We start from the raw sequence: 20442 nt of genomic DNA on the forward strand, positions 1-20442 counted from the left end.
TTCTCGTATCTATCTAACCAGGGCTTATAGGGGATCTTTCTATGAAATATGTGTCTTTTAGAAAAGCAAGCTCTTGGGCAGAGCCATCTCTCACCTGCACAGTACCATATGAAAGCCAGATGGTACACAGAGTCGTGGCCAATGGGAATGCTGACTGCTCACAATTTAGTTATTTTTAAAAAATGTTTATTTATTTATTTTGAGAGAGAGAGAGCACGCACGCAAATGAGTAGGGAGGGGCAAAGAGAGGGACAGAGAGAATCCCAAGCAGGCTCCACACTGTCAGAGCAGAACCTGACAAGGGGCTTAATGTCACAACTGGGAGATCATGACCTGAGATGAAATCAAGAATTGGGCACTTAACCAACTGAGCCACCCAGGTGCCCCAAATGCTCACAATTTAGAACGACTGTGACTAGAATGTTCATTATGCAAACCAGTGGAGGATGCTATCCATAACTGCTTTAAAATCAGAATATCATATACTCATAATGGTTTTTTTCTCTCTTTCCCAGATACTGGTATAAGCTCAGATGTTCCTACAATTAGACAAAAAATTAACATCAAAAGAGTTAAAATAACACACTATTCAAGGAAGGAGAGATTATAATAAAATAGAGAAAATCCCAAATTTACTGTTTATACTAATTCTCTATATGATTGAATAGTATGATTAAAAATGTTCCTTCTTTTTCCTAATTCATAGATTTCAGATGATTACTGGAGATATAATAGCCACAGTTTGGACCAGATCTATGTACCATTCTACCTTGCTTATCCAAAATCATATTTTAAGGTAAGGTACCATGAAACTTAACAGAGAACAAAATTTTCTTACTATGGAAAGCAAAAACATGTGACAACTTAAAGAGTTTTATTTAAAGCTTATAAACTGCCTGTACACTAAGTTATATTTTCGTTTATATAAACTGGCTCATGCGAAGCTGTTTTATTTCTTAATTAGTATACAGAAAATAAATTTTATGATTAAAACACATATATATAACATTTTGTATTTTCTTAATTTTTAACGAAATTAGGAGTCACTAAACCTGTATAACTGTTTTTGTTGCTAATTATAATTTTTTCCCCTAGAAGTACTTTATGGGCTTTCTTCAACTCTGGCCTAGTTTTATAGACAAACTCTAGGATCCTGGTTTATTGTCCTTAAAACTAAGAAATAAATCACTAATTAAAGAACCAGTCATTGCAGCAATTACAGAGGGTCCTCACCTTCCTCTGGTAGCCTTCTGTAGAACCTTCATTCCCATCAGGCTGCAGGATTTCCCTTCCAACTGTTGGTCTTTCAAGATGGCGCCCTCAGAGTATACTTCACTGAACATTCCATAGGCATCTTGCACGAGAAGGCAGACTCTACAAAAGAATATTCACATTTTTTTTTTAGAAGATAGTTTTTGATTCACTACAGAGAATAGGATTACCTTCTTCTTCACTAGGAATCCATTGAAATCATCTTCCTGAATGGATAAATCAGGGTAAATGAAGTTGAATTCAAACATGCGCTTTTAGATTTGTACTTACAGGTGTTTGGATCAGTATCCACCTCATATGGAAGGAAACAGAATTCTCTTTTGGCATAAAACTAAACCCTAAGCCAAATGTGGTTTAAAAGCACACGAAGAAGATCATCCTTTCAAATAAAATATATTGCCACTGTCCCAAAAAGGGTATCCTTCTTCCCCATTTTTATCTTGCCTTTTATAACAGGAAACATTTATATTTTGCATGGATGCTCAACATTGAAAAACCTCCAGTGTTAACATTATGATGAGAACAGTAAGGGGCTTTCTCTGAGAAAGTACATATTCACAGACATGCATATCCCAGTAGGATAAAAAACAGTATCCTTGCTGGCAGCAACAGAGACATGATGGATATCCAGTGACATGATGGGATTCCCCCCAACTTTTAAGTTCAAAGGGCAGTACTTATAAACACCTCTTTTCTTTTTTCTTAAAAAAATCTCTCTCTCTCTCTCTCTCTCTCTCTCGGGAGAGAGATGAACAAGCAGGAGACAGAGGCTGAGGGAAAGAGAGAATCTTAAGCAGGTTCCATGCTCAGCAAAGAGCCTGACCTGGAGCTCAATCCCACGACCCTGGAATCATGACCTGAGCTGAAATCAAGAGTCCGATATTCAACTGACTGAGCCACACAGGCATCCCTATAAAAACCTATTTATCACTGAATTTCCAATCCTCTCACTTCATAATTCAGGGAAATGAAGTCTTACTTATTATGATATGACACATTCTCAGAAAATATTTACTGAAGCCTGAAGAAAATTTAGGTAATAAATAACACCACCAAAGAGAGTGTGAGGAACAAAACTATTTTAAAGATGAGGGTGTACAGGAAAGTGCATGTTGGGAAAGAGAAGATGACAAATGAACAAAGGAACACTAAATCTGAAGTAGTGAACTTTAAACATGCTTAGAAACTAGGCTTCATGATTAAGTCTCCCCTCTCAGGCCCACAGGGCCCCCTTGGTTCACAAAAAAAGCAAATGGAAATCTTGTGTGAAGGAAACCACCTTTAATTTGATCATTACTTGTCATGGAGTAAAGCCAAATCAAATAAATATGCACTCGAATGAAAATCACCTCATAGGAAATAAACCACTACATGGGAAGAGTAAAAAAAAAAAAAAATAATAACAATAGACCTCTTGAGAACTTGACATATTAGAATTTAAAGATATGAAGTATGGAATAACTATCTTAAAAAAAGGAAATTCATGAAGATGTAATACAAGACAAAAAGCTGTACAAAATGACTGGGCAAGTTTGAAGAATAAAATTAGAACTTTCAAAAAGGAAACACTCCACTTCCTGAAAAAAAGTGTTATTAAATAGGTGTAAACAAATGGTCATGTGTACCTGAAGAGTATGGATATGTGAATTGGGTTACAAATTTGAATAAATTACCTAGAATATATGTTGAGAGCTGAGATAAAAAATGTGAGAGAAAAGAGAAGTACAGAGGATAGGATGAGAAAGTCTAACATTTGTCTAACAGGAATTTCAGAAGAACAAGAGAGAGGAAGAAGCAAGAGTTTGTAGATTTAGTAACTGGGAAATCTAATGTAAGAAATGAATCCAAAGATCCAGGAAGAAAAACAAATACCAAGCAGTACAACTAAAAGGAAACCCATCCTAGGACACACACTGTAATAAAACTAGAGAATATCAAACACGATGAAAAGATTCTAAAAGCAAAAAGCATGAAAAGACAGACTATCTACAAAGGAATAAAAATTTGATTTACACCAACCTCCTCAAGAGCAATGAATGAAGCCAGATAACTGTGAAACATTTTAAGAATTCTGGAAGCCATCTCAAAACTGTGTACCTGCAAAACTATCTTTCAAGAATGATGGTAAAATAAAGTCATTTTTAGATAAACACTAGCTACATTTTCCACCTACACAGCCTGAAATACTTACTAGTTACTAAGATAATTACTAAAATAATTTCTAAATTATGTAATTTAGGAAGAAGGACATTATTCTAGAAAAAAAGGTCGAAGATACAAGGACTACTGACCAACAATATAAACAAAACAAACACAGTAGAATAAAATAACACCACCATCAACAACATCAATTAATGTGGGGGAGCTGAAAAACTGGAAATGGAGAGCAAATAGGTCAAATGGGGTGATGAAGTTCAAATGTTTCCAAGTGCTCATATCACTCACAGCAGGATTAAGATATTAACTCAAGATTTCATTAAATATTTACATCTGGTAAAAATTCAAGGATAACCACCAAAAGAAAAGAAATAGGTGTATAAATTCCAAATTACTAGATGGAAAAAAATGGAATGAGAAATATAGACCAAAAAAACCCCCAAAACAAACAAACGAGAAACAATACAACCTCAAGAAAATGCAAAGAAAAAGCACACATAAAAAAAGGGCAGGAAAATGTAAGGTAATAAGTATAATGGTAGACATAAGTCTATGTATATTAGAAATGGAATAAAAATGATTTAAACTTGTCAATTAAAAGGCACAGTTTGTCATGGTCGGTTTGAAGGAAAAAAAATGTTAACAGGAAATCTTCTAAAACACAGAAAGGTTTAAAGGGTGAAAAAAAAATGTTTCAGGTAAATATTAACCAAAAGAAAGCTGAGGAGGTAGTTCTGAGACTTAACTAAATAGATTCTAGGATAGAAAGCATTATTAGGGATAGAGAGGTCACTAATATTGATTTCAAAAAAAGCTTAATTTCCCAGGAAGGCATATAATTCTAAATCTTTATGTTCTCAGCATCAAAATATATACAGTCACACAACTACAGAGAGAAGTGAACAAATCCAACACCATTGTGGGAGAGTTCAACATACCTCTGCCAAGTATTAAGTCGATCTGAGGAAAAAATTAGTAAAGATTTGGAAAACTTGCATATACCTAAAAAGTTTGATTTGTTGGATAGGCACAGAAAAACTTCCCACAATTACAGAAAATGCATTCTCAAGCACACATAGGACATTTATAAAATGTGACCAATTGGCTGAAGACAGGTCTGAATGAATTTCAAAGAGTCAGTATTGTATGGGACACATTGTCTGCCTACAATATAATTAAAAGAGAAACCAAGTGAAAATAGGTATCTTTAAAAATCTTCCATTTGGAAATTTCACAGCATCCTTTTCAACACATAGGTCAAATATGAAATCACAGTAGAAAAGAGACAGTATTTTGAACTACGGGATAAAAATACCAGACATGCCAAAACTTATGGATTATAATGATTCTTTAGGGAATTTGTAGCTTTAAATATAATAAAACATGATCACTTCTCCTTTTCTATGTAGATCTTTTTTTTAATGTTTATTTATTTTGAGAGAGAGAGAAGGAAAACACACACACACACACACACACACACACACACACACAGTGCAAGCAGGGGAGAGGCAGAGAGAGACGGAGACACAGAATGTGAAGCAGGTTCCAGGCTCTGAGCTGTCAGCACAGAGCCAAAAAAATCTTTTTTAATGTTTATTTATTTTTGAGAGAGAGAGAGACAGAGAGAGAGAGACAGAGAGAGAGAGACAGAGCGTGAACAGGGGAGGGGAAGAGAGAGAAGGAGACACAGAATCTGAAGCAGGCTCCAAACTCTGAGCTGCCAGCACAGAGCCTGATGTGGGGCTCGAACTCACAGACAGCAAGATTATGACCTGGATCGAAGTCAGAGGTTTAACTGAATGAGCCACCCAGGTGGCTCTTTGAATTAGTTTTCTATGTACTTATCATAAGTTATATACCTCTGTCAACTACCAAAGTGTTCCTTCAGGGTGCTGAACCTTACAGGTACTCTGCCTTGAAAGGGCTCTCCTGGAGCCTCTGCTCCTGGAGCCTCTAGACTCCAGTCTAGACTGGTTAACATCCACCAGTGGCATGGTAGTTAACCTGGGATCGCTTGTCAGAAAATCTGAGGGATTTCCTTTGCTGCTCTAGCATGTTCAGTGTCCTATTTTCCATATCTCATACCTTCCTTTTTAAACTTTTTTTTAAATGTTTATTTATTTTTAAGAGAGAGAGAGACAGAGTACGAATGGAGAAGGGGCAGAGAGAGACAGAGAGAGAAAGGGATACACAAAATCTGAAGAAGGCTCTGGGCTCTGTGGCTCGAACTCATGAGCCATGAGATCATGACCTGAGCCAAAGTTGGACGCTTAACTGACTGAGCCATCCAGGCACCCCTCATATCTTCCTTTTTTAACTGACTATAAGTTAGTAGGTCACATCTTCTAACTTCCTGAAAAGGGGGGATTGGGAGCTAAAATTTTTTTTTTAATTTTTAAAAAATATTTATTTATTTTTTTTTTTTGAGAGAGAGAGAGAGAGGGAGAGAGAGACAGAGAGAGACAGAGAGAGCAGGGGAGGGGCAGAGACAGAGGGAGACATAGAATCCAAAGCAGGCTCCAGGCTCTGAGCTGTCAGCACAGAGTCTGACATGGGACTTGAACACATGAACTGGGAAATCATGACCTGAGCTGAAGTCGGAGGCTAAACTGACTGAGCCACTGAGGCGCCCAGGGAGCTAAAATTTTTTAAACGTTCATGAAATTTTTGTTAAACTATCCTCAAACTTTACGGGTAGTTTGGCTGAGTATAGATTTCTAGATTGGAAATAATTTTTCCATTCCAAATCCAATACTGTTTGTCTTCCTCCTTTCTGTAGGGGAGATGAGCTCTGTTCTGGTTCCCAGGGTGCTGACACTGAATAGTGACAATTCCTCGGTACACTGGGTGAGAGGTATCCTTACTGAGACCCTTCACAGTGGAATCACATCTACTCTGAGTCATTTCATTGATAATTCTTATTTTTTCTTTTCTCTCATTCTGGTTATTGGACATCCTGGACTAGTTCTTTAATTTTCTTAACTTTTCTCTCTTATTTTCCACTTCTTTCTGGCAGTTTCTTCAAATTTGGCTTTCAATGCTTCTAATTAGATCTTTCATAATTTCTCCTTTTCCTATGTTTAACTTCTAACAGTTCTCTTTTAAGCTCTGAAAGATGTTTTCTCGCCCCTTGACAGTGTTCTTTTTTGTTTTATGGTTGCAATATCGTAACTTCATTTAAGAAGCTTTCTTCAGGCCTCTGCTATCTGTTCCTATGTTAGAGCAAGCTCTAACAAGCTTCCTGGATTCTCCCAAAGGGTAGGAAGAGGAACTCATCAACCATGGGTTGAATGAGCTGGGTGATTTTATAGTTGGGGAATCTCAGATGTTAATTATCTTTATATCTCCTGTTGATGAGAAAATTCCTCAGAAAAGACTTGTGTTTAAATACCCACTATATACCAGGGTAAGGCAGGAACGACCACTCAACAGTGTAGGCTAGGGGGACAGGATATGATCGCTTCCTGGACAGACTTGCAATTGATTGTTTTTCTTATTTTAGTCCTTTTTATCTTCCACAGTGGTAGTAGGAAAATTGAATATGAAAAGAAAAATAATCCTTAACCATTATCTCACATTATACACAAAAATTGACTCAAAATGGATCATATACCCAAATATAAAATCTAGAACTTGAGAAAACACAGGAGAAAAAATTGTTGTTAACCTTGGAGTAGGTAAATACTTCTCAATTAAGACACAAAAACACACATTATAAAAGAAAAAAATTATTTTGACATTACCAAAATTAAAACTTCTGCTCTTCAAAAGACACCATTAAGAAAATGAATAGGCAAACCATAAGCGCTAAACTGACAAAGAGCTTGTGTCTAGATTCCATAAAGAACTATAGAGCTTATTATTGATATTAATAATATAATAACACTCTATATTACAAGAGTAATAAAAGAAGACAATCCAATCAAAAATGGGTTAAAGATACAAAATATCATGGGGCACCTGGGTGGCTCAGTTGGTTAAATGTGTGACTTTGGCTCAGGTCATGATCTTGCATTTGTGAGTTCGAGTACCACATCGGGCGCACAGAGTCTGCTTCAGATCTTCTGTCCCTTTCTCTGCTCCTCTGTTGCTCATGCTCTCTCTCTCTCAAATAAATAAACATTAAAAAAATACAAAATATCATGAATTCCATTTCTATGAAATATCTAGAACAGTTAAATCCATAGAGACAGAACAGAGAATGGTGGTAGCCAGGGGGTAGGAAGAGACAGAAATAGGGAGTAACTGTTTTATATGTATGGGATTTCCTTTTGGACTGATAAAAATGTTTTCGAACAGAAGGAAATGGTGACTGTATAATACTGTAAGTTTTATATCAGGTGAATCGCACTTCAGTGTGAAACAAACTGGACAAATATGTGAATAAATGCTTCATCAAAGAGTATGGCCAATAAACACATGTGGCCAATAAACACATAAAAAGATGCAGAACACCATTACTCATAAGGGAAATGCAACTTAAAACCACAATGAGATACCACTATACATATATATATATATATATATATATATATATATATATATATACTGGAAAGGGGGAAATAAAAAAAGGTTGACGGTATCATGTTTTGTTGAGGACATGGAAGAACTGAAACAATCAGATTTTAGGTGGAAATATGTATGTTAAAGCCACTTTAGAAAAAACTTTGGCAGTTTCTAATAAAGTTAGACATATACTAATCACATGGCTAGTCATTCTACTCTAGGATTTTCCCAAGATAAATAAAATAATATATCTGCACAAAAAGTTACAGATAGGTGTTGATGGTAGCTTCATTAAATAATAGCCCCAAAGTGGTAACAAGACAACAGTTGAATGGATAAATAAATTGTGATGTATCTTTATAATGAAATACTACTCAGTAGAGAAAAGAAACAAACACCTGACACAGGGATGAATCTTGAAAACAGTGTGCTGAGTGGAAAAAACATAAAAAACAGTTTATATCAAATTATAGAAAAGGCAAATGACTCTACAGTAACAGCAAACAGATCTGTAGTTGCCTAGAACTGGGGCCAGGCAGGATTGACAGCAGAAGGCATATGGAAACTTTTTGGGGTGACAGAAATAGTCTATGACTTCACTATGAAGTGACTCTACATGGTAAATGTATTTGTCAAAACCCAATGAACTATATGCTTAAATGGGTGCACTCTATTGTATGTATGTAAACTGTATTGCATATAAATTGTACCTTCAAAAAGTTGTTTAAAGGAAAAAAAAAAAGGGTAGAGGAGACAACTTGAAGAAAATTCCACTGGAGAAACATAGGATAATTATGGAGAAGAGATTGGAAAACTTATTGTTACCTATGGAAGTTGCTACAGTTCTAACTCATTGTGCTAACAACAGGCAAACAATGAGAAAGAATCAAATGCTTAAAAATCCATTAGAAAAATATTATCCTTTGCAAAAAGGCATTTCCCCTTGTCATTATGAACTTTCAAAGGAAAACTGATATAACTTAAGCACATGTTTTCTTGTGCATCTTCAACAAATACTGAAAACGATCTCATACATACGTACATACATTTATTTAAATTGATTGCTCTCTGCACTTTTTTTAAAAGTAGGCTTCATGCCCAGCATGGAGTCCAACGTGGGGCTTGAACTCATGACCCTGAGATCAAGACCTGAACTAAGATCAAGAGTCGAACACTTAACCAACTGAGCCACTCAGGCGCCCCTGAAAACCACTTGCTTTTAGAGACAACTCTCAGAGTATGAAATTATAAATACATTTGGATATTTTTAAAAAGGAAACAAATACATTATTAGTGTTTCATGAAACAAAACTTAAAATCTTACCTTTTTCATGAAATCTCCATTACAAGGAACCACAAGCAAATTAACTATTAATTCCACCCTGAAAACATTAGGGTTGAAAATGCTCCCGTGTTCTCTATCTGAGCAGGCTCTCAATAAAAACTCTTTCCATGCTTGAGAGATTGAATGAGGCTGTGTTGTGAACACACACACAGCAAACTCATATAATACTTAACGCAGAAATATTCAATCACTTATTCACTCACTAGTGAGTTCATTTAAAGCTCACTGAGCTTAAACTTTGTAGGATATGTAAGGAGGGAAGGAGTCCTTACATATAGAATAGAAATAGAATAGAAATATACTTGAAAATCAAAAGATTTGAGCAACGTTAACACCTAACACTAATATAATGTATTATGGCTAATTACAGCATTGTCATAGTGCCTATTTAATCCTTCACCTGAGGAAACTAGGCATTGTTGACAGATGAGTAAAGTGAGGCTTAGAATGTTTTTAAAAAACCTAGCCAAGACCTTATGGAGATAACTGAACTAGGTCTTAAATGCAAGGCACTTGATTTGGTATTTTTGTGCCATAATATCACGTTACAGTAACAAGTTGTACGAATGTAGAAGAGTGATTAATTTTGTGGAGTGGAACAGAAGAGAACATCTGAGAGCAACTAGCATTCTAGTCTGCAAGGCAAGCACCAAGAATGCAATAAGGAATTAGCTCACGGCAAACTGCATGATGACACTCCAGAATATCTTAATCTAATCTTTATAGAGAGGCAACGATTTTTCCTACTGCTAAGTCAAACTATTTAAAATATACGTAAATCATATCTAGAAGAACTTTATCCACTCTACAACTTTCAAAAGATACTTTTAAATGTTTTGACAAGAATTGTATTAGAATATTAAGGTCAGAATGTAAGGAATTTATGCTAAATTATTTTCTAAGTCTGCTAGTGTAATAAAATGAAAAAGAAATACTCTTAAATCACTTGAATATAATTTTATTAACTGTTTGATACCGTATGACTTTAATCCAAGACCCAAGTGGGAAAGAACACAAGATTACTCTTTCATAATATTATCCTATTTAAAACAGTATGCTATGTGAAAGCCAGGATAAAAGTATACATTTTCGTGTTGAATTTATAATGTCTTTTTTGGTCCACAGACCATTTCCTATCATAACCTTTGGGAGTAAGTGCTTTAATGTTTTTTTTTTTTTTTTTTTTTTTTTTTTTTCCTCAAAGGTCTATTCACCTTTAATTACCCCATCACCCAACTTGCCTCTCTGTTCCATGTCTAATTAGGGAGGCTAAGGCAGAGTCTTGGGGAATCAGGCTCCATTTCCCAAGGAGGAAGTCCTAGACTTCCTGTAAGAGTGGTCCTATACGAGTTCAGTTAATGCCTGCTTGACTATACTGATGTGTCCTGCACTGTTTTATAAGCATTATTGCTTAATAATATATGCAAAAGTCAAGATGAATATAAAAACTTCCGTGGATCTGCTTTATAAAACTAGAGAGATTTGCTTGTGTTGAGGAGAGAAGAGGAATTAGCTAATACCTTTTCCTTAAATCTGTTCTGGTATTTGCCTTTATCTCAAATAACCAAGGAATGGTGCTCTTACTCTTCTGCCTTAGAGAAGAGCTATTAATATTTCCCTTCTCCCTTTTTTCTTCATGCCTGGCCACACACGCTTTCCCGCCTTGTCCTGCTCACTCAGCTGAAGCTCAGGGCTCACCAGCTCAGGCCTGAGGTGGAGTCACTGTCCTCATTAGTTCAAATGGGTTGGAACTGTGGCATTCAACAGTCCAAACCAGAGTTAGCTTATCAGCAGCATACAAAAAATTCCACCTACTCGTTGCTGCTTCCTGCTCAGTAGATACCATCTCCTAAAATCAGTGCTAGTGTGATAGGTCTCAGCAGAGAAGGGCCCCCTGATCAACTTGTTTTTCCTGACTCACCAGAGATAGATATTCCCCATGAAGCACATCATGTGTTAAGGGAACACAAATGGCTTCCCAGGGAGGAAAGAAATACCATGTGAGTAACTCTGGGACCTTGAAAAAGTTACTTACCGCATGAACTTGAATTTACTCATCTTAACATGGGAATAAAGGATCCTAATTGAGAGGCTGTTGTGAGCATTAAACAGTAACACAGGGCTTAGCACAGTGACTGGCACAAGTAGATCAATTTTTCCTTGGCAGGGTCCTTAGGCCAATTTTATAATAAGGTTTTCCCCCATATAGTTCTTGAACATTTTTGTTAGATCTATGTCTATATCACTTGCAATTTTGTTTGCTATTTTAAATGGGTTTTTTTTTGTTTGTTTGTTTGTTGCTATGTTGCTGGTGTAAACAAATACAGTTAGAGTTTTATACAGAAAATTTTTGTTAACCCCTCAATCTTATTAATATTATTTGTGATACTTTTTATGAAGTTTTATGTAATCATGTCCTCTGTGCATTATGACAACTTTCCTTCAGTCTTCCTAACCCTTATGGTTTTTTTCCTTTTTTAATTTATCTTTTCTGACTGCACTTTAGGACCTTCAGCACAGTGCTGAAGAGAAGCTAGTGACATTGGGCATACTTATCCTGATTTTGAATAAAATGTCTTCAGTGTTTTATAATTAAGAATGATGTTTGGCAGATATCGTTCATCAGGTTAAACATTCCTAGTTTGCTGAAAAAATTTTTAAATCATGCCTGGGTATTGGATCTTATCAAATGCATTTTCCATATTAATTGGAATGACTATATGATTTTATCTCCTCTGATAATGTTGTAAATGACAATTATAGCTTTTTAAGTTAAAACAATTTTTTTTACTCCTGAGATAAAGCCAAGATCCTATTTGCTATGTTTTGTTTGGGATTTTTCTATGTCCATGAGTGATACTGACCTTTAATTTTACTTTTCATAGTAGATTTAATTTCATTTCTGAAAGCAATTGACTATATTATTTTCATATGATAAGTTGACAGGGATTCTTTTTTTTTTCCTTGAAAAATCTGTATGAGATTTGAATGATTTATCAAAAGTTTGAAAAAATTTAGTAAATACACACACACACACACACCCCTCAGATCTTTATCCATTCATCTATTAATGGACACTTGAGCTGCTTCCAGATGAGTAAAGTTTACCAGTCAAATCTGAAACGTTTCAGCTACTATTTACTCAGATGGTTTTTCTGCACCCTCTTCCCAACTTTCCTGCCATTCTACCACTCCCATTACGTGTATGTCGGTGCACTTAATGGTGTCCCACATTTCTATGAGGTTCCGTTTCATTTTCTTCATTCTTAAAAAAAAATATTTTTAAATGTTTATTTTTTGAGAGAAAGACAGAGTGCGAGTGGGTGAGGGGCAGAGAGAGAGGGAGACACAGAATGGGAAGCAGGTTCCAGGCTCTGAGCTGTCAGCACAGAGCCAGATGTGGGGGCTCAAACTCATGAACTGCGAGATTATGACCTGGGCTGAAGTCGGATGCTTAACTGACTGAGCCACCCAGGCACCCCTCATTTTCTTCATTCTTTTATTTCCCCTCTAAGAATATTTGCTATTTGGGAGATTTCTATAATTGTACAGAAATGATTTATTTTGGTGTGTCCTGTTTCTTCATAAAGATTGAGTATTTATTTATTTAAAATGTATTTATTTTGAGAAAGTGAGAGCAGAGGGGAAGAGTAGAGGGAGGGAGAGACAGAATCGAGTGGGGCTCAAACTCACGAACTGTGAGATCACGGCCTGAGCAGAGATCAAGAGCCAGACACTTAACCAACTGAGCCAAGATTGAGTTATTTAAAAGTCTTCACAAGTACTCTGAATCTCTAAAATACTCTGTATTCATAAATTTGAGATTGAGTTTTAACATCCTATTGAAATTACCATACTCTTTTTGGGAAGAATTTTAAATTTGATGAAAGTCTTAAAAATATGTAATGTTTCAGGGCGCCTGGGTGGGTCACTCGGTTGAGTGTCTGACTTCAGCTCAGGTCATGATCTCTGCGTTCCCGAGTTCGAGCCCCGTGTCGGGCTCTGTGCTGACAGCTCAAAGCCTGGAGCCTGTTTTGGATTCTGTGTCTCCCTCTCTCTGTCTCTCTCTGCCCTCCCCCTGCTCACGCTGTCTCTCTCTCTGAAAAATAAATAAACGTTAAAAAAATTTTTTTAAATAAAAAAGTATGTAATGTTTCACAAATTTGCATGTCATCTTTGTGCAGAGGCTATAGTAGTTTCTGCGCCATTCCAATTTTAGTGTAAGCGCTGCCAAAGTGAGCACTCGACATTTTTTTCCCTCTCTCCTTCACATTGTGCAAGCTCAATTACTCTGGATTCATATTCACAATCTTTCTTCTGTCAGCTCAAATCTACTGCTGAGTCTATCTAGTGAAGTTTTCATTTTGGTTATTACACTTTCTAACTTTAGATTTCCCACGTGGTTCTTTTTTATAGGTTGTATCTTTTTCTTCTGTTTATTTTGAGAGAGAGAGAGCGAGAGAGAGAGAGAGCACGTGAGTCCAATGGTGGAGAGGCAGAGAAAATGGGGGGTGGGGGAGAGAGAGAGGATCCAAAGCAGGCTCTGCACTGACAGGAGTGAGTCCAATGTGGGGCTCGAACTCATGAATTGCAAGATCACGACCTGAGTTGAAGTCAGACACTTAAACAACTGAGCCATCCGAGTGTTCCTAGAGTTGTATCTTTTTACTGATTTTTTCCATTTGATTAGACACCGTCAACATTCCACCCTTTAACTCCTGAGGTATGGAGCCCTGCGTCGGGCTCTGTGCTGACAGCTCAGAGCCTGGAGCCTGCTTCAGATTCTATGTCTCCCTCTACCTTCCCCTCTTCCACTTGTGCTCTCTCTCTCTCTCTCAAAAATAAATAAAATGTAAAAAAAAATAAAATTAAAAAAAAAAAGAAATTTTTGTCTGCTAAGTCCAACATGTGGGCCCCTTCAATTGCCTGCACTTTTTTCCTCCTGTGTATAGGTCACACTTCCTTGTTTCTTCATAAATCTTGTAATTTTTTTGTTGACAACTGAGCATTTTTGACAGTGTATTGTGGCAACTCTAGATATGGATAACTCGCCTACCTCAGGGGGTTGGTACTGTTGTTAATCAGTTATTTAGTGACTTGTCTGAACTTTTTCCTGCAGGCTGCAGTATGTGATGTTCCTGCTCTGATTTTTTTTGTTGGTTTGTTTGGTTTTAATCTTTTCACATGGTTACCTAGGGGTTGCCCATAGGTCAGCATAAGCTACTTTGAAAGGTTGTGCTTAAGCCCGCTTGGAAGTTAGATTTTTACTCTTTGCCATTGGGTGTATACACCTTGGAGGTTGCTATCATGGTTCAAGGAGGTAGGATTTTGTGCTCCTGCCTCTCCATCAGCCAGGGCTTGTATTACTCCTTTGGAGTCACTCCTGGGAGGGCATGGCCTTGGGCTGCCAAACTGCCAGGGATGCATCGCCTTTATTTTAAAGTCTAGCTTCCTAGGAGCTGCTCCTGGGTCAGAGCAGCCTACTGTTCACCTAGTATGGTTGCAGGGGTGCTGAGGCCTGCAGTGCCAGTGAGGCTCACACTCCAAATCTTCCCTGTGGGTTGCTCTGATTGCTCCTGAGTGGGGGCGGCTGAACACACCCTTCTTGAGTCTGAAAGTTTTACTGTGATACTAGGAGGGTTCTTCTTGGCTATGTCTTTTCCCTGACGCTCTCTGTTAAAACTGCTGATTGTTTGGTCATCTCTTTATTGACACAGTATCACAGGGCTATAGGCAGTCTTGGAATTGCTCTCCACCAAGATCCCCATTACTTTCAACAGCACCCTTGAGCAGAGGATTGTACCCTTTTTCAAAACAGGTCAATTCTCTCAGGCAGTGCCATAGGGCTCTTCTTCCTTATAACCTCTTGTCCTCTGGGCAGAACCTCTGTGCCACTTCACAGACCTGGGGGTGAGAATGGAGTCCCCTTCTCCTGGAGTTACACTTCGGATCCAGAGTGTGTGTTGGGGTGGGGGTGGGGACACTGATCTGGGACTGCTTCTCTGCTCTGGTGCCTCTGTCCTATGGGTGAGCTGGGATAGGACAACTGGGCCAGTATTCTTGGCCCACCACACTTGGGGTAGAGCTGCAACGTGGGCTAGGAGATCTCCCACAGTGACACTGTACCCTAGACTGTGGGCTGAGGGGAGCGGGGGCTTCTTCTTGACTGCAGTCCTGGAGCAGAATCCCAGAACAGTCTTCTTAAGACAACTTGGGCTGGTGGGGGCATGGATCATGGCTCAAGGGCCACGGACTCCTTGTTCTTTCTGACACTTAGTAAACTTTCTTGGTTCTATTGATGGAATGTTTCTCCATTTGGTGTATGCCTTTAGGAAAACTTCCTGAGGCTTTAAATGATTTTTAAAGTTTTCTCCAGCTAAAATATTTGTTAGGGACAGAATTCACTGTGTCCTCACTCTGCTATTCCACAGGCAGTCTTCTATTTTTTTCTTCAATTTACATCCAGGAGAAATTATGATCCCATGGATATTTTGCATGTGCTATATAGGAAAACATAATGGCTCTTTAGCCATTATTTATAAGTTTTGAGAGTATTTGGAAACTTTCCATCCTAAATTTGTAGACTTGAGTGTGAGTTGTTCTTTTTTCTTAAAAGACATCTTGATTTGTTTGAACACAATTGCTATGTCAGACAAAAGAAATGCAGTGAGGCACAGAGGTCCACAGAGCCATGATATAAATGTCACAAGATTCTTAATAACAATGGCACTTGTGGGTTTTTCACTGTATACTACAACAGTGCTCTGGCTTTTGGGTGGCATCTAGTAAATATGATCCACTTATTTATGTGCTAAATACAGCAGGACTGCTGCTGGCTCAGGCTGCCTGCAAGGCGCTAGGAATCTGGCAATGAGCTACACAGACCCTGCCCTCTGTGCCTCCTTCGGGAAACACCTAATATGCATATAAATATACAATCACAAACCATGGGAGTGCTAGCAAGGCAATACGCAGAGTGCCTTTAGATACAACTTGGGGTGGGATGGTCTAACCAGGGTGGTCAGGGAAGGTTTCTTAAAAGAGCTGAGTCCTGAAGAAGGATAAGCCAATCATGCAAAAGTTTGAGAGAAGAGGACTTAAAACATAGAAAACAGCATATACAAAATCCTGTAATGGGAAAGAGCTTTTCCATGACTACGAAATTGAAAGAAAGCTAGAAAACAAGAAAGAAAAAGAGAGAGAGAGGAAGAAAAAAAAAAAACAAAGAAAGAGAGAAGAGATTAGCAAAGTGGTAAAAAGGGTAAAGACTAATAATTGTGATTTCAATTTGCATTGTTCTTTTTTTTCCAATGCATTATTGTAAATTTAAGTTATATTTATAATCAAAGTTATATTAATAATAAAATTAAAATGTTGACAGCATTTGTAAAGAGAGGAGAAAATGGGACGGGAAGGAAAGGACCAGGTAGGGGTAGGAAAGAGAGGCATTGACCTAGTGGAGGCGTCTCGTGGTTGGACGTGGCTGGTACCGTGACGCCCAGTAGTGGCTGGAGGCAACAGCCATGTGATGACGACCTGGTGGAGGCTGACCTGAGAGGAAACCAGGGGTGACAAATGCGGGCATGTGTGCCAGGCAGCACACCTACCTCCTGCCATCAATGAGTCAACAACAGGGTGACACGGGACGAGGTCTGATAAAATCACTGTTTCAGAAGCAGAAGTCTTGGCACAGGGTGGAGGATGGCTTGAACGGAGAACTTTGCAGAGGGTCTCCTTAGACCAGCATGAGGTCACTGCTCTGATCAATGGCAACTGTCTCACAGAAAATAGTGAAGCTGCATAGTGGTGTTCACAGGCCAAGTCCAGCTGGTTGATAGGTTTTCTTTGGTTTATACGGTGTTAAAACTGTGTAACTTAAAACTGTATAAAACTGTCTAAATTAGTTAACAGATAACAAAAATTGGGAGATTTTACGCAAACCTCAAATTTCCTGTGGTCTTAAGAAACCTAGAGTCTGGCGACACTGAGTGAACACTCGCGGATGAGGCACCAGGTTGTGAGCTCATCCCATGGGCCCTGGCCCTCACCCTTGATCCCCAACCCTTGTACGACTGCTGTTCTCTCTTGGCCTCTGTCAGCATGTGAGAATGCATTAGAAAAGCATTTCAGGGAGGAGACAGAAGAACATGGTCACGATGATGGGTGAGGGTCAGGGAAGGGTCTACACTGGCCTACGATTTCTTTTTCTTTTTCCTTTCGTTTTTTAATTTATTGACAGAGAGAGAGTGCGCACATGTAAGCAAGAGCACACGCAAGTGGGGGGAGGGGCAGAGGGAAAGGGAGGGGGAGGGAGAGAATCTTAAGTAGGCTCCATGCTCAGCTCAGACCCTGACTGGGGGCTCACTCTCACGACTGCGAGACCATGACTGTGAGATCACGACCATGAGACTGCGACCTGAGCCGAAATAAAGATTTGGATGCTTAACTGACTGAGCTACCCAGGCACCTCTCTCTTGCTTACTCGTTGGTGGCCTTCTCAATTATTTCAGTCTAAGGTATATCAGACCAGCATCCGAAGCATCTGAGCAGACACTGTATCGGCATGTGGTCATGCTCAGAGGGAGAACCAGCTGACACTCGTACTGTCCTTAGTAACGTCTGAAATGCTGTGAGCTCAGCTGCTAGCCAAGCCCCATGGAGATTAGATCGGACATTTTAAAGTGATGTGACGGTCAGTGTTAATAAAACTGGGCTTCCACTTTGGAAAAGCAGGTTGAGTACATCCTTTTGCTTTCCTGCCACAGAATACCCACTGGGCAAGGAAGATGTGCACGATCAGTAATCCCAAATCCGTGCAAGCTAGGGCTCAGGCCTAGGTGACTTTTCATACTCCACGTGGCACTGAGCCCTGAGCACTGCTGGTGGGTACCATACACCTAGCCCGAGGGGGGCATTGCTATTCTTAGCAGCGATAAACTTCCAACAGCAGAGAGAAAATGTGTCACAGGGAGGAAATAGGATGTTAGTGGTTTGAATAAGTGCCTCAGAACTGCATTCATTCCATGAGACAGACTTTGCCATTCAAAATTCTTGGACTAAAAGTCTGGCAAGTGGATGCCACTTATTTAAAATCAATGTTCCACCCATGCCTAAAATGTAGACCCTGACCCCACATGAGATCTTCCTCTCATTTTCATGATTGGAAGCACGTGGGGCAGGGGAACGGCAGGTCTGGAGAAGACGGGCTCTCTTTTGAGCTCTGCTGTTGCTGGATGTGGGCCCCCGGCTCCACACGGGTACAATGAAGATTAACTGAAGTCTGCTTCACACCTAGTAAATGCTTGCACCTAATCTGCGCTCAAAATCTTGGTGTCCTTTGCTCACCAGGCAAATTCACTACTACAAATGCACTTCATGGACAAGATTCTTTTCTCTTATCATGTGCCTGCTCTCCTAAGTCTGTAGTAGGCGTGTGCACCTTGGTGAAGGGGCTTGAGGAAAGTGCACGAGAGCAGCACGGGGGTGCATTATCCCACACAGAAATGGTGTTACTACACATGAAACCAACTTGTGCCCGGCCTTGCGATGCTGCCCTGGTCATCCACGGGACAGCAAGAAACAATCGTGAAAATGCCCATGGTCTTCAGCTTGCGCCTGCCCCCCGTCAGCCACGCTCCACCCCTCCCAGCTGGGAATATAAGACAGTCAAAAAGTAGTTCAAGAGTCTCCCGTTTCAGCCATCAGGAGTCATTCAGCAGGACTTTGATTCTATGCATTTCTGAGCCATGAGGGTGAGGCCAGGACCATGTTGGAAGAACTGACTAAAACGGGTGCCAAATGAAACTACATTCCACTGCGCATTCCCAGCAACATAAAATAATACAGATAAGAGGTTCACTGTTCAATCCCATCCACATCATGTTGGAAGTATAAAAGTCCATTATGGAGTTAATATTTATCTTTAAGAATTTCTTTTCCTTCTCTTACCAGCTTAATGGCACATCACCCCAATTGAGGAATACTTTAAGAATTCTAAAAATTCACGTATTGTCAATCTGCAAAAGCAACAGAACAAAGCACTAGGAATAAGGAAAGCAAAACTGTTGTAGAGGGAGTTTCAGAGAGACTGTAATTTAATTATTCTTTGAAGTTTTAAATGCCCCTCCCCCACTTTGGAAAAATATTCATTTTTCCCTTTCTTTTCACTCACTGACTCAGTATCACAGAAACACAAGTGAAGAAGAGAGAGAAACAGTAGATTCGTGTGTGTCTGCGCGTGCGTGCGTGTGTGTGTACGCATGGACAGTGAGAGGGGAGATTACGTGAACATGTGGGATGTTTGCCCGGGTTATGGGAGCAGTTCTTAGCAGTCCACCAAGAATTCCCGGAATCAGAGTCAGTCCAGCCGCTTTCTTCCAGGTCAGTGTCAACTTAAGCAGCCTCTAAAGATCAACAGGATCTTTCTCTCCACGTTATGATTTCTTGCTAAGCCTCTATTTTAAGGAAGAAATGGAAGAAATCGGAGGATGAAGTGAGGGGAAAAAAGCAGGAGAAAGGAAGGGGGAGAGGGAAAAGGGAAGAGAAGAGAGGAGAGAGAAGAAGTGTTCGAACATGAACAGGGGGAGGAAAAGTCAAAGCAAGGAGGGAGGGAAGAGGAAGAAAAGGAGGAGAGAGGGACAGCAGAGGGCTGAGTGGGTGGAGGGCCTTTCCCCAGCTCCACCAACCCGCTCGACAGACGGGAAACCAGATACAGCAGGACATTGTGTTCTTCTCCTGAAAAACAACCAGACTGCGCTCCTAAAGTAAACAGTTAATCCTGTTGTTTATCTTTGTAACATGACGAGATGTTAACAGGATGATTTCTACTGCACAGAAATGTGGTTTTTATTCATTTAAAAAAAGATATTTTCTCTTTGCTAAAATACAAGTGTGACATACAAACTTTCTAATATCAATGAACGGGAAGGAATAACAATCTCTCTTTGGTAAAAGTGACTTAACTAAAGGATGCCAAAAAAGCCTGAGAAAGGCCTTTTCTTTACTTGCACATCCTATTTATTTTTGGAAAATACTGCATTACTGAAATTAACCAAGCCAAACCAAAACAAAACCTGCTGTAAGCTTGGTCCATCCCGGAGTATGATCTGGGGTACTGCTTGTGGAGATAAGACTATAACTGGGCCAAGACAAGAGTAAGAAGT

The 20442-nt window shown here is 39.1% G+C and overlaps 1 protein-coding gene and 1 non-coding gene across 3 annotated transcripts in view; both read right to left on the minus strand.

Moving 5' to 3' along the window:
* SPIDR (scaffold protein involved in DNA repair) overlaps positions 1 to 20442 on the minus strand; it is a 429134-nt gene that overhangs the window by 65124 nt on the left and 343568 nt on the right. For both annotated transcript variants that reach the window (XM_049633718.1, XM_049633719.1), the window contains exon 11: positions 1234 to 1374. In XM_049633718.1, coding sequence (XP_049489675.1) covers positions 1234 to 1374 — 141 coding nt within the window. The remainder of the gene's footprint in view (positions 1 to 1233; positions 1375 to 20442) is intronic.
* Positions 13420 to 13523, minus strand: LOC125925031 (U6 spliceosomal RNA). Its single transcript, XR_007458681.1, has one exon. It is a non-coding gene; the product is annotated as a U6 spliceosomal RNA (small nuclear RNA).

The sequence above is a fragment of the Panthera uncia genome, chromosome F2 (assembly GCF_023721935.1).
Source record: "Panthera uncia isolate 11264 chromosome F2, Puncia_PCG_1.0, whole genome shotgun sequence".
Taxonomy (NCBI): Eukaryota; Metazoa; Chordata; class Mammalia; order Carnivora; family Felidae; genus Panthera; species Panthera uncia.